General features: G+C 34.8%; 1 protein-coding gene across 2 annotated transcripts in view; it reads right to left on the bottom strand.

The window, feature by feature from the left end:
- Positions 1-13,057, bottom strand: part of CSMD3 (CUB and Sushi multiple domains 3) — a 1,383,361-nt gene that overhangs the window by 412,635 nt on the left and 957,669 nt on the right. For both annotated transcript variants that reach the window (XM_069601113.1, XM_069601114.1), the window contains 2 exons: positions 6,128-6,343; positions 3,716-3,904 (listed from right to left, as the gene is read on the bottom strand). In XM_069601113.1, coding sequence (XP_069457214.1) covers positions 3,716-3,904; positions 6,128-6,343 — 405 coding nt within the window. The remainder of the gene's footprint in view (positions 1-3,715; positions 3,905-6,127; positions 6,344-13,057) is intronic.

The following is a 13,057-nucleotide window of genomic DNA, read 5'->3' as shown; positions in this document are numbered from 1 at the left end:
AAGATAAGTGAAAGGGTTTAAGAGGTACAAACTTTACATTATAAAATAAATAAGTCACAGGAAAGTAGTGTACAGCATAAGGAATACTGCTATAATTCTGTATGGTGGCAGATGGTTACTAGACTTATCGTAGTAATCAATCCATAATGTATGTAAATGTTGAATCACTACGTTGTACACCTCAGACAAACATAAGACCGTACCAGGCTGCAGCAATACATGAACTGTGAACATCTGGAAAGAAGTTCAAGCTGGTTTTAGAAAAGGCAGAGGAACCAGAGATCAAATTGCCAACATCCACTGGATCATCAAAAAAGCAAGAGAGTTCCAGAAAAACATCTATTTCTACTTTATTGACTATACCAAAGCCTTGACTGTGTGGATCACAATAAACTGTGGAAAATTCTGAGAGAGATGGGAATACCAGACCACCTGACCTGCCTCTTGCGAAACCTATAGGCAGGTCAGGAAGTAACAGTTAGAACTGGAGATGGAACAACAGACGGGTTCCAAATAAGAAAAGGAGTATGCCAAGGCTGTGTATTGTCATCCTGCTGACTTAACAACTTATATGCAGAGTACATCATGAGAAACGCTGGGCAGAAGAAGCACAAGCTGGAATTAAGATTGCCAGGAGAAATATCAATAACCTCAGATATGCAGATGACACCTTATGGCAGAAAGTGAAGAGGAACTCAAAAACCTCTTGATGAAAGTGAAAGAGGAGAGTGAAAAAGTTGGCTTAAAGCTCAACATTCAGAAAATGAAGATCATGGCATCGGGTCCCATCATTTCATGGGAAATAGATGGGGAAACAGTGGAAACAGTGTTAGACTTTATTTTCTGGTGCTCCAAAATCACTCTAGATGGTGACTGCAGCCATGAAATTAAAAACACTTACTCCCTGGAAGGAAAGTTATGACCAACCTAGATAGCATGTTAAAAAACAGAGATATTACTTTGCCAACAAAGGTCCATCTAGTCAAAGCTATGGTTTTTCCAGTGGTCATGTATGGATGTGAGAGTTGGACTGTGAAGAAAGCTGAGTGCCGAAAAATTGATGCTTTTGAACTGTGGTGCAGGAGAAGACTCTTGCAAGTCCCTTGGACTGCAAGGAGGTCCAACCAATCCATCTTAACGGAGACCAGCCCTGGGTGTTCATTGGAAGGACTGATGCTGAGGCTGAAATTCCAGTACTTTGGCCACCTCATGTGAAGAGTTGACTCATTGGAAAAGACTCTGATGCTGGGAGGGGTTGGGGGCAGGAGGAGAAGGGGACGACAGAGGATGAGATGGCTGGATGGCATCACCGACTCGATGGACATGAGTTTGGGTGTACTCCGGAAGTTGGTGATGGACAGGGAGACCTGGCGTGCTGTGATTACCTGGGTTGCAAAGAGTCAGACACGACTGAGAGACTGAACTGAACTGAACTCAAAGATACTTTCAAAGCAGAGGTTTGTTTTTGGAATGGGACACTACATGATATAATGCTTTACAGACTGTAAAGACAATATTATGGTGTTGTTACATTTTGTTATTTTTAAAAATATTACCTTGAAACATAAATGAAGAGGTTATTCTGGAAATTCCTTAAATGAAAATACTATTTATTATTCATCTAACATCTACAATTAAGATACTTTTCATCAAATTCTACCCACAGAAACAGAAAGACACTAACAAATTTTTAGCATAAATATAGAACCAAAATTAAAGTAAAACATAAATGAAAAGCAAGTTTCCAAAAACTGCTTTATCAGTTGCCTTACTGTTCAGAATCAGGTGCAGTCTTATGTAACCTGGGTACACATAAGTCTTTTTAGTAAATGTTAGTATTAGTTTTACACTTGCCACAAAATTTGAAATCACATCCTGTGCCAGGGAAAAACTACCTAGATTCCAAATAACCAGAGCAGAAGCAAATTTTTGGAATATAACTTACTCATAACTAGGCCACTGTCTATAACATAAGCTTTCTATGAGGCTGGCGATACTGCGGACTAAGTGATGTTTTTAAGTAAGTATGCGCTAGAGAAGGGCTTCCCTGGTGGCTTGTTGACTTTAGCGATATATCACATGAAAACTACAAAGAATCTAAGAAGAAATAAAATTTGTCCAAATAAACTAACACTGCAGATTATTCTCAATATAATGAGAGTTATAACAACATCTAAACTCTGAACTCCTGCAATATTCCAGTAATTGTATTGGGTGTCTATTAGCATGGCTGATCTTTTTTAACCCTCATAACTAACATTAACATAATGTTACAACCATTTTGCTGATGAGAAAAATAAAGTTTAGAAAAGTGAATTAACCCAGCATCAAATGACCAGACTATAAAGCCAAACACCCTATTCCAAGGTTTTCATTAATTGACCTTTGAAAATATTCACACCAAATGAAAATGGGAACAGGGACAACTCAGATACAAGGAGAATTCCAAATGTGGCAATAGTAAAACAAACAAAACCAGCAGCAACAACAAAAAAACCCAAACATAGAAACAAAACCAGAAAGACTACACTCTATATATTTCCCTGGAAAAGATGTTCTGGGAGTAAAGAAATTTCATCTGTTAAATATCAGCTTCTCTGTTATATAACACTTAGGGACTGTGAAAACCATCTCATCACTATAAAAATCTTCAGACTCATATTAACCTGAAATATCAATTTTGTTTTGCTAGATTTAAGGATTCACAGGATTCCCACACCATTCCATACAGTGAACAATGTATGGAATAAGTCACAGAAGGAATCCTCTTCTTCATTAATGTTTTAATCTAGAGGGAATTTGCCTCCATTAAAATAAGTAAAAAAAGGATAAAGTCTTAAACCACAGATCAAAGCTCTACAAATTTACCTGATTTTGTAGTATATTATAACTTACAAACATCTGTGACCCACAAATTTATAATTAAATTCAAGTTAAATACACTTGAGAGTTTTAAGAGCTTTTTTTAAATAGCAAAATCACTTGTATCTTATTCTATTACAAAAATGAGTACTGATAACCACTGAATGGGTGATCAGCTAAAGGAATTCTTGTTCATTTCCTATATAAATAGAAAATGATTTTAAGTCCTAGTGCAAAGTCCTTCATTTATCTACAGATATTTATTTTTTGTCAGTCAAAATATTCATTGCCAAAGGTTGAGATGGTGCTCCAAATTTTCAATACTTTAATTATTGCTATTCTTTATCTCACAATATGAATTCCCATCAGAATTCATCTATCATAATAGATTATTCTGTAGATTGCATATATTGAGGCAATACTTGCCTTGATAACTCAAATTCTCTATTTTCCCTTGTAATCATCTATCATAGGTGTTAATTCTGTTATAAAATATTGTCAAAACTTGTCAGAAATCATGAAAACCATCTATTAATAGAATACAGAAATGCAATTATCTGTAAGCTTTCAAAATATGATTCTATCATCTATCTATTACCTTCTCTCTAACCATCTCTTCATTCCTTATTCCCATCATCCAAAGACAAATTTAGAAGCATGGTAGGCTGAATGGAGCAGTTGAGAAGATAATTGTGCTATATCAGATTGCCAAGTCAAAAAAAATTGAAATAATTAATATGAAATAAATGAAGAAATTCAACAGATTACATATTTTTAAAAAAGGGTGTATAATCATGCCACTCCATGGACAGTGACTACACATACAAGCAAATGAAAGCAGCTGACCACGTACCCACACACCTTGGCAGAGGTGCACTCCACACTCGTCGGCCACCACCAAGACAGATGATCTCTGAGGTCCCTTCCAGACGGTAACCTGATGAGCAGGAGAAGGTCAGAGTGTCACCAACCCCAAAGGTGAACCCAATTCGGTTACCATATTGAGGAATTCCAGGATCTTCACAAGGTTCCAGATTATACTCTGTAATTGGATGAAGAGGAAAACAAACAAACAAAAAAAACAGTAGTAACTTTTAAGGGTATACTTCTATGTTTTGTAAACTGGTTGCTTTCAGGGCTAGCCATACATTTTAAAAGTGCCTATAACTGTGGGCTTCCCCCCATGGCTCAGGGGTGAAGAATCCTCCTGCGATGCAGGATACACAGGGAAGTGGGTTCTATCTCTGGGTGGGGAAGATCCCCTGGAGGAGGACATGGAAACTCACTCCAGTATTCTTGCCTGGGAAAGCCCATGGACTGAGGAGCCTGGGGGGCTATAGTCCATACGGTCCCAAAAAGACAGAGAAGACTGAAGCGACTGAGCACACATAGATATAATTATGGCTATATTCTATTGCACACATAATTTTCTTCTTTTGTTAAAGACCTGCAAGGAGATCAAACCAGTCAATCCTAAAGGAAACCAGTCCTGATATTCACTGGAAGAACTGAAGCTGAAGCTGAAACTCCAATACTTTGGTCACCTGATGAGAAGAACAGACTCATTGGAAAAGACCCTGATGCTAAGAAAGGTGGAAGGAGGATTGAAAAGAAAGATTGAAGTAGAAGGAGAAGGGGATGACAGAGAATGAGATGGTTGGATGGCATCAGTAACTCGATGGACATGAGTTTGAGCAAGCTCCGGGAGCTGGTGATGGACAGGGAAGCCTGGTGTGCTGCAGTCTATGGGGTCGCAAAGAGTCAGACATGACTGAGTGACTGAACTGAACTGAACTGAACTGAACTGTGAAAGACCTAATAATATAATAAATACTCTTATGTGTGAAATTAAATAAAGATGAGAAAGTGTCACCTTGTGAATGATACATTGGGAATGTAGATATTTATCTTGTATTTTTTATTCTGTATTAGAAACGTTTTGTTTCTTAGATTTTTGACTTAAAATAATGACACGATAGAGTCATATTTTCAAATGCAAAAATAGCATTTGCAATGAAATCATTTACATTTTGAAATGACATTTACTTAATGGTTTTAGTCTAAATGACAAAGGCTCTTGTGCTTGTAGTATATGAGGAATTCTATTAATCCATATTCTGAAAAATATGTCACTTCAGAAGCAAGAGTTTATGTAAGACTGACTGTCCAAAAACTGAAAATTGCATATTATAGATTTATACATGAAAATTTCCTCAAGCAATGAATGAACATCATGAAAATAAACTTTTAAACACTCTTCAGGGTATGACAGACTAAATTTAATTAACCATATTATAATTTATATACAGTCTTAAGAAAAAGTAGCTTATCTAAAAACATTCCCAGAACACACACTTAGTACCTAACTGCAGTGGAGAACAAAGGGATTGCTTCGTGTTGATGAGCTATTATTTTATTAACATTCTATGTTAAAATTGATTATGCTCATTTGTTCTTCTCTATGAAATAGCTTATTTTAGTAGACAGATATCTCCATGCAAATACTGGAATAATAATTGAAGAACAAAGTCAGTATTTATTATTTTATTTAGATATTTGTAATATATATTATTAATATAATTATATATAATTGTAAATTTAATATTAGCAAGTTGGCATAAGATTTATTTATTATTTCTGTATTCTCTTTCACTATTCCATTTAGCTAAAAAGTAGAACTAACAAGAATATTTCTTTGTTCAGTTTTGTCTTATAATATTTTTCCCTTATAATCCAAGTTATAATATTGCCTATAGATATAATATTGCCTATAGAGGTTATTCTAGAATAAAAAAATAATCAAATTAACTTGCTTCTAGATCATCTAGTTCCAAATGAATACTCATCTTGGCCTGCAAACAATGACTTTTCCCAGAAACACAAAACTAGAATATCACTGGTTTAATTCACATTTCATTAATGGACTAAGTAAACCATTACATATATGTATGGGCTTCCATTTTAAGTTCACTTGACATTTTTAGCAAGTTTTCCTCTCAGAATTCTACAGGAATATAAGTTAAATAAATGTGTTTATTGTATTTCTAGTAAATTTTTGTGAATTAATTTCTTTTTTGCTACTGTTTTAAGGTTCTCTTTAATATATTACTATAGCCAATCTTTAAGGCATTTCAAATTTTCCTTAAAATTTGTTGGCAGATAGCTTTTGTGCTTTCACCTTTTTTGTCTCATTTTCTCTCTCTGTTTGGTTATGCATAAGCTATTTTCACTTTTAAAACTCTGGTTTTAAAACTTATTTTCTTACCAGAGAATGTAATATTGAATCCTTCGTAAGATATTGAGAAATCAGAAATGAAGCGCAACTGAGCCCTGAAATTCCCATAGAGACCAGCATTGATTGTTGAAGGAAGTTCTGAACCAGTCAAGCGTGCCAGTGGTTGGGTAAAACTGCCATTCTCTGTGATTAGTAAGTAGTCATGATGGTCTTCCAAATGAAAGGTGTGGAAGTTGAACTGCACACCTAATAAGGAAAAGAGGAAAATTAGACTCATCAAGTATATTAGCAAAACACACAGAGTTACCAAACTAACAAAAATCAGGACTCTTATGACAGATTTTTGTGAAAATGAATGGCACTGCTATAAAATATTCTGAATATATAGTATAATTATTATATCTTTCTTTTGAGTTTTTCTGTTTGCTTGTTTCCTTTAGCTTCTCTATAAGGTTTATAATGAGTCATGTCTTGGAAACTGCTTGGAAATAAAATATTAAAATTACTGTGTAAAAAGAAATTACATGCATTTTCTGAAAATTTCAAGGGAAACTTATATCCTTCATTTAAATAGAAGTGTTTTGGGAAAAGTAACCACTCATTCAACTTCTAATAGGATAGACTACTCTGTTAATACCTAACAGAATTTTAAATTTTCCCATGTATTAATTTCAGTACATATCAGAACAAGTACATTTTTTAAGAAAAACATGCAGACTGATAGTCTGATTTTTTTTTCTTTTTTAGTTCATTTGCTCTTCTGACTATTTTTCCTATTTTTAGTCTCTGACCAAAATCTAATTCACTTTATCTAAACTTCCACTCATGTTAAAGTGCTCAGCAACTCTTTGTAGTCTATATAATGGATTCATATAGAGTATACTCTTTTTGGTATGAGTTCTTTAGCATGTGTGATCAGTCTCAAAGTCATGTCCAACTCGTTGCCACCCCAGAGACTGTAACCTGCCAGGCTCCTCTGTCCATAGTATTTCAGATAAGAATATTGGAGTGGGCTGGCATTTTCTCCTCCAGGGGATCTTTCTGACCAGGGATCAAACCCGCATCTCCTGCATTGCAGATGGATTTTTTTACCACTGAGCCTCCCAGAAAGCCCCTGAGTTTCTTTCTCTTACCACTAAGTGTGTGAGATTCATCTCTACTTTTGTGTGTGATTGTAAGTTGTTTTAGAGATCCATTTCATTTTGTGAATACAACACATTCATTTGTCTGTTCAAAAGTTGATGGTTATTTAGGTAATTGACATTTTAGCTTGAATGCAGAAAATGCTGCTATGAGCTCAAGTATGTCTTTCGAAGAACATATTTGCTTATTTCTGTTGGATTGATACCTAGGAGTAGAATTACTGGCTCATAGGAAATTAATATACATATATATATATATATTTCAGCCTTAATAGATATTGTTTCACAAAGTGGCTATGCCAATTTACATTTTCATCAACAAATCCAATTGATCTGTATCTTCATCAATATTTGAAAGTTTAAATTTTTATTTTTTTCATTTGTTCTGTCCTGGTGAATATGGTATGTCATTGCATTGTGGTCTTTTGTGACTGTTTAATGACATTATCTCAAATGCATGTAATAACCTAAGTTACACACATACACACACACACACACATCCTATATTGTTTGCAAGATACACATATGTGTGTGCTCAGTTGCTCAGCTGTGTCTGACTATTTGCAACTCTATGGACTGTAGCCCGCCAAACCCCTCTGACATGGGATTTTCCAAGCTAGAATACTAGAGTGGGTTTCCATTTCCTCCTTCAGGGGATTTCCCGACTCATGGATCAAACCCACATCTCCTGTGTCTCCTGCATTAGCAGGCATATTTCTTTACCACTGAGCCACCTGGGATGCTGTATTTAAGTACCAAATGAAACAAAGGATGATATCACATTCATCTTTCTTTTGAAGTGTTTAATAAATTTTCTTATTTGATCTAAAAGAATCACTAAAAGCTTCATCAAAAACCCAGTAATATATGTTAGTGGGTAACGATAAAATAACATTCTTAATGCTATTTATCAACTTTATAGTTCCAAATGATGGATAGTTATGCAGTCCTCATTGCTTTTTAAAAAAACTGAAGTATGGTTGATTTATAAAGTTGTGTTAGTTAGTTTTAGGTATACAGCAAAGTGATTCAGATATATATGTGTGTGTGTATTCTTTTTCATATTATTTTCCAGTATAGATTATTATAAGATGCTGAATACAGTTCCCTGTGCTATACAGTAAGCCCTTGTTGTTTATCTATTTTATTGTATATGTTAATCCCAAACTCCTTATTTATCACTTGTTTGTTAAAAAAGCAAAAAGTGAAATAAAATGAGACCAAAAAATAAACTGAAAATATAAGTAATGATGAGTTATTATTGCATAATAGGCCAGTGATTTCAACTTGGAAAATACTTGAAATATACAATGATACTCTTTTTTAAAATATAACACATCTTTTTTTTTTTTTTCTCTCACTACACAATGAGCCCTTTTTAGGACTGGGTCCAGAAAGTCAGTGTCTCAAAAGTTCTTCAATATAAATGTGGCATTTGATACTGCTGCTAAGTTGCTTCAGTCATGTCTGACTCTGTGCGACTCCATAGACGGCAGCCCACCATGCTCCTCCGTCCATGGGATTCTCCAGGCAAGAGTACTGGAGTGGGTTGCCATTGCCTTCTCCGGGCATTTGATACTAGACAGACATGAATGAAAATGGCAATGCAGCAAGGAGAAGATACTTTGCCATCTAGATTAACTGATATCTAATTTTACAAATTAACATGAGTGGAAGTTCAGATAAAGTGAATTAGATTTTGGTCAGAGACTAAAAATAAGAAAAATAGAAAAGCAAAAAGAAGAGCAAACAAAAAAGAAAAAAACAATCAGTCTATCAGTCTGCATGTTTTTCTTAGAAAAATGTCCTTGTTCTGATATGTACTGAAATTAATACATGGGGAAATTTAAAATTCTGTTAGGTAGTGGTGCTAATGAGGCCACTGTCATGTATTACATGCATAGCCTTTCTGAGATGCACTTTCTCCATCTGGGAAAATGGATTCTAATAGAGTTGTCCTTAAGTTTAAATGAGACAATAAAAGGGATGACTTGGCACAATGCTTTCACAGAGGAAGTGCTCAGCAACTCTTAGCTATCATTTATTGTTTACTTCTTCAACCTGAAAGTCAATTGTTTTCATGTCACTCTGCCCTAGTCAACTACTTTAATAACTGAAGCTACTGTTTATCATATTATGTTTTAAACAATAAAATCTGTGTTCACTACAGGAAAACAACATAAGACCTTCTATTGAAAGGCAATTAACCTAAATAATAAAATGATACTAAGAATCTATTATAGTATAAGCATTATAGAACGTAAAAAATGAGAAGACTGTAAATAACTCATAGTCTATCTAAGGGAAAAAGATACATAAAACTAAAGTTTCAAACATTTTGCTAAGTGCTATGAAAGTAATTAATGTGAGTCAATATCAGAGCATAAACTTAAGAGGTAGGTTGTCAGAGGGACTAGCAGATGCTTCTGAAGGCAATGACCTTCAAAAGTGAACAGCTCTTTGTGGAAGAGCAACACTTGGATGGACATTTCAGGAAGTAGAAGTGGACAGGCAAAGACATACAATCTTAATAGGGCAGTGGGTATGAAGAATAGTGAGAAAAAGTAAGTGGTTACAACATCATAGTACCATCCCATCAAAGTGGTAATTCAAAAAGTCTTATTAAGGTAATTTTTGTTATGTAAATATATGAAAAACTTGGGCTTGAAGTCAAAATATTATTAATATCTAGGTTATAGTTATAGTTATGATGAATTTTGACCTTGAGGGTGCAATATTAATGTGCGTTTGTGTATCTATGTGCGTGCATATGGGCTGGGTGAGAAGTTTGACTCTATTACCTTGATAATTTCTCCTAACTTTAAGAGATTATCCTTCATAAAACTTTGACTACACTTTGGAACATTTGTACTTCGAATAAGTTTTGTTGGCTCTTACAAGAAAAGCACATAATCTGCATTTCATGCCATGTAAATACAGATTTAATTAACACTTGCAATGTCTGAAGGTGCAAAACCTTAAGTGTTAATTAAACCTCTATTTTAACAGCAAGCAGTATGTAGCCCTCCATTTTCTTGTATAATACAAGGAAGCTTATTTTAAACTCCATTAATCTGCTACACAGTGGGATAATAGGATGCTTTGGTTAACTTCCAACAAATAGTCTTCTATTATGGAGAACAACAAAAATGACAGTTTATGAAGTCTTCCACTTCATTCCTGCAGTAAATACCAGAATATTCATTTTAACAGCATTTTTTTCTCAATAATATTTAATTTTCATTAAAAGAACCATCCTTATATTACCCTCACCATTAATGAAAGGATGTATAATTTCAAAAAAGGCTAACCATCTGTATCTCAAATATTCTATCAGAACTGCAGATATATCTCACATAGTTGAACAGAAGTGTAAAAAAACATTGTGCATTGTCATATAGAGTGAAGTAACAAAAACAGCAAATATTATATATCTCTTATATGTGGAATCTAGAAAAATGGTACAGATGCATTTATTGGCAAAGTGGAAATAGAGTTGCAAATGTAGACAACAAACATGGTTACCAATGGTGGGGGGAAGAGGAGTGGGACAAATTGAGAGATGGGATTGACATACATATACTACTATGTATAAAATAGATAACTAATGAGAACCTGCAGTTTAGCACATGGAACTCAACTCAAGGATCTGTGGTGAACCAAATGAGAAGAAAATCTTAGAAAAGATCTTATATGTAGGATATATGTATATGTATACCAATTGATCTCACTGAACAGCAACTAACACAGCATTGTAAAGCAACTCTATTGTAATCAAATTAAAAAATAAAATAAAATAACACATTGTGTAAAAACCACAATGGATTCAAGTGTTTTAAATAAAGCTTTAATTTTTAAAACTGTAACATCACCTTCTCATTGCTGGGAAATGGGTTTTTTATTTTTTATTTATTTATTTATTTTTAAAATTTTTACTTTATTTTACTTTATAATATTGTATTGGTTTTGCCATACATTGACATGAATCCACCATGGGTGTACATGCGTTCCCAAACATGAAACCCCCCTCCCACCTCCCTCCCCATAACATCTCTCTGGGTTATCCCCGTGCACCAGCCCCAAGCATCCTGTATCCTGCATCGAACCTAGACTGGCGATTCGATTCTTACATGATAGTATACAGGTTTCAATGCCATTCTCCCAAATCATCCCACCCTCTCCCTCTCCCTCTGAGTCCAAAAGTCCGCTCTACACATCTGTGTCTTTTTTGCTGTCTTGCATACAGGCTCATCATTGCCATCTTTCTAAATTCCATATATATGTTAGTATACTGTATTGGTGTTTTTCCTTCTGGCTTACTTCACTCTGTATAATCGGCTCCAGTTGCATCCAGCTCATTAGAACGAATTCAAATGTATTCTTTTTAATGGCTGAGTAATACTCCATTGTGTATATGTACCACAGCTTTCTTATCTATTCATCTGCTGATGGACATCTAGGTTGTTTCCATGTCCTGGCTATTATAAACAGTGCTGCGATGAACATTGGGGTACATGTGTCTCTTTCAATTCTGGTTTCCTTGGTGTGTATGCCCAGCAGTGGGATTCCTGGGTCATATGGCAGTTCTATTTGCAATTTTTTAAGGAATCTCCACACTGTTCTCCATAGTGGCTGTACTAGTTTGCATTCCCACCAACAGTGTAGGAGGGTTCCCTTTTCTCCACACCCTCTCCAGCACTTATTGCTTGCAGATTTTTGGATCACAGCCATTCTGACTGGTGTGAAGTGGTACCTCATTGTGGTTTTGATTTGCATTTCTCTAATAATGAGTGATGTTGAGCATCTTTTCATGTGTTTGTTAGCCATCTGTATGTCTTCTTTGGAGAAATGTCTATTTAGTTCTTTGGCCCATTTTTTGATTGGGTTGTTTATTTTTCTGGAGTTGAGCTGCATAAGTTGCTTGTATATTTTTGAGATTAGTTGTTTGTCAGTTGCTTCATTTGCTATTATTTTCTCCCATTCAGAAGGCTGTCTTTTCACCTTGTTTATATTTTCCTTTGTTGTGCAGAAGCTTTTAATTTTAATTAGATCCCATTTGTTTATTTTTGCTTTTATTTCCAGCATTCTGGGAGGTGGATCATAGAGGATCCTGCTGTGATTTATGTCTGAGAGTGTTTTGCCTATGTTCTCCTCTAGGAGTTTTATAGTTTCTGATCTTACATTTAGATCTTTAATCCATTTTGAGTTTATTTTTGTGTGCGGTGTTAGAAAGTGATCTAGTTTCATTCTTTTACAAGTGGTTGACCAGTTTTCCCAGCACCACTTGTTAAAGAGATTGTCTTTACTCCATTGTATATTTTTGCCTCCTTGTCAAAGATAAGGTGTCCATATGTGTGTGGATTTATCTCTGGGCTTTCTATTTTGTTCCATTGATCTATATTTCTGTCTTTGTGCCAGTACCATACTGTCTTGATGACTATGGCTTTGTAGTAGAGCCTGAAGTCAGGCAAGTTGATTCCTCCAGTTCCATTCTTCTTTCTCAAGATTGCTTTGGCTATTCGAGGTTTTTTGTATTTCCATACAAATCTTGAAATTATTTGTTCTAGTTCTGTGAAAAATATCGCTGGTAGCTTGATAGGGATTGCATTGAATTTGTAAATTGCTTTGGGTAGTATACTCATTTTCACTATATTGATTCTTCCAATCCATGAACATAGTCTATTTCTCCATCTATTAGTGTCCTCTTTGATTTCTTTCATCAGTGTTTTATAGTTTTCTATATATAGGTCTTTAGTTTCTTTAGGTAGACATATTTCTAAGTATTTTATTCTTTTCGTTGCAATGGTGAATGGAATTG

Source organism: Ovis canadensis, chromosome 9, assembly GCF_042477335.2.
Source record: "Ovis canadensis isolate MfBH-ARS-UI-01 breed Bighorn chromosome 9, ARS-UI_OviCan_v2, whole genome shotgun sequence".
Lineage (NCBI taxonomy): Eukaryota > Metazoa > Chordata > Mammalia > Artiodactyla > Bovidae > Ovis > Ovis canadensis.
The sequence above is the reverse complement of the archived record's forward strand: the minus strand, read 5'-3'. Positions and strand labels throughout refer to the sequence as shown.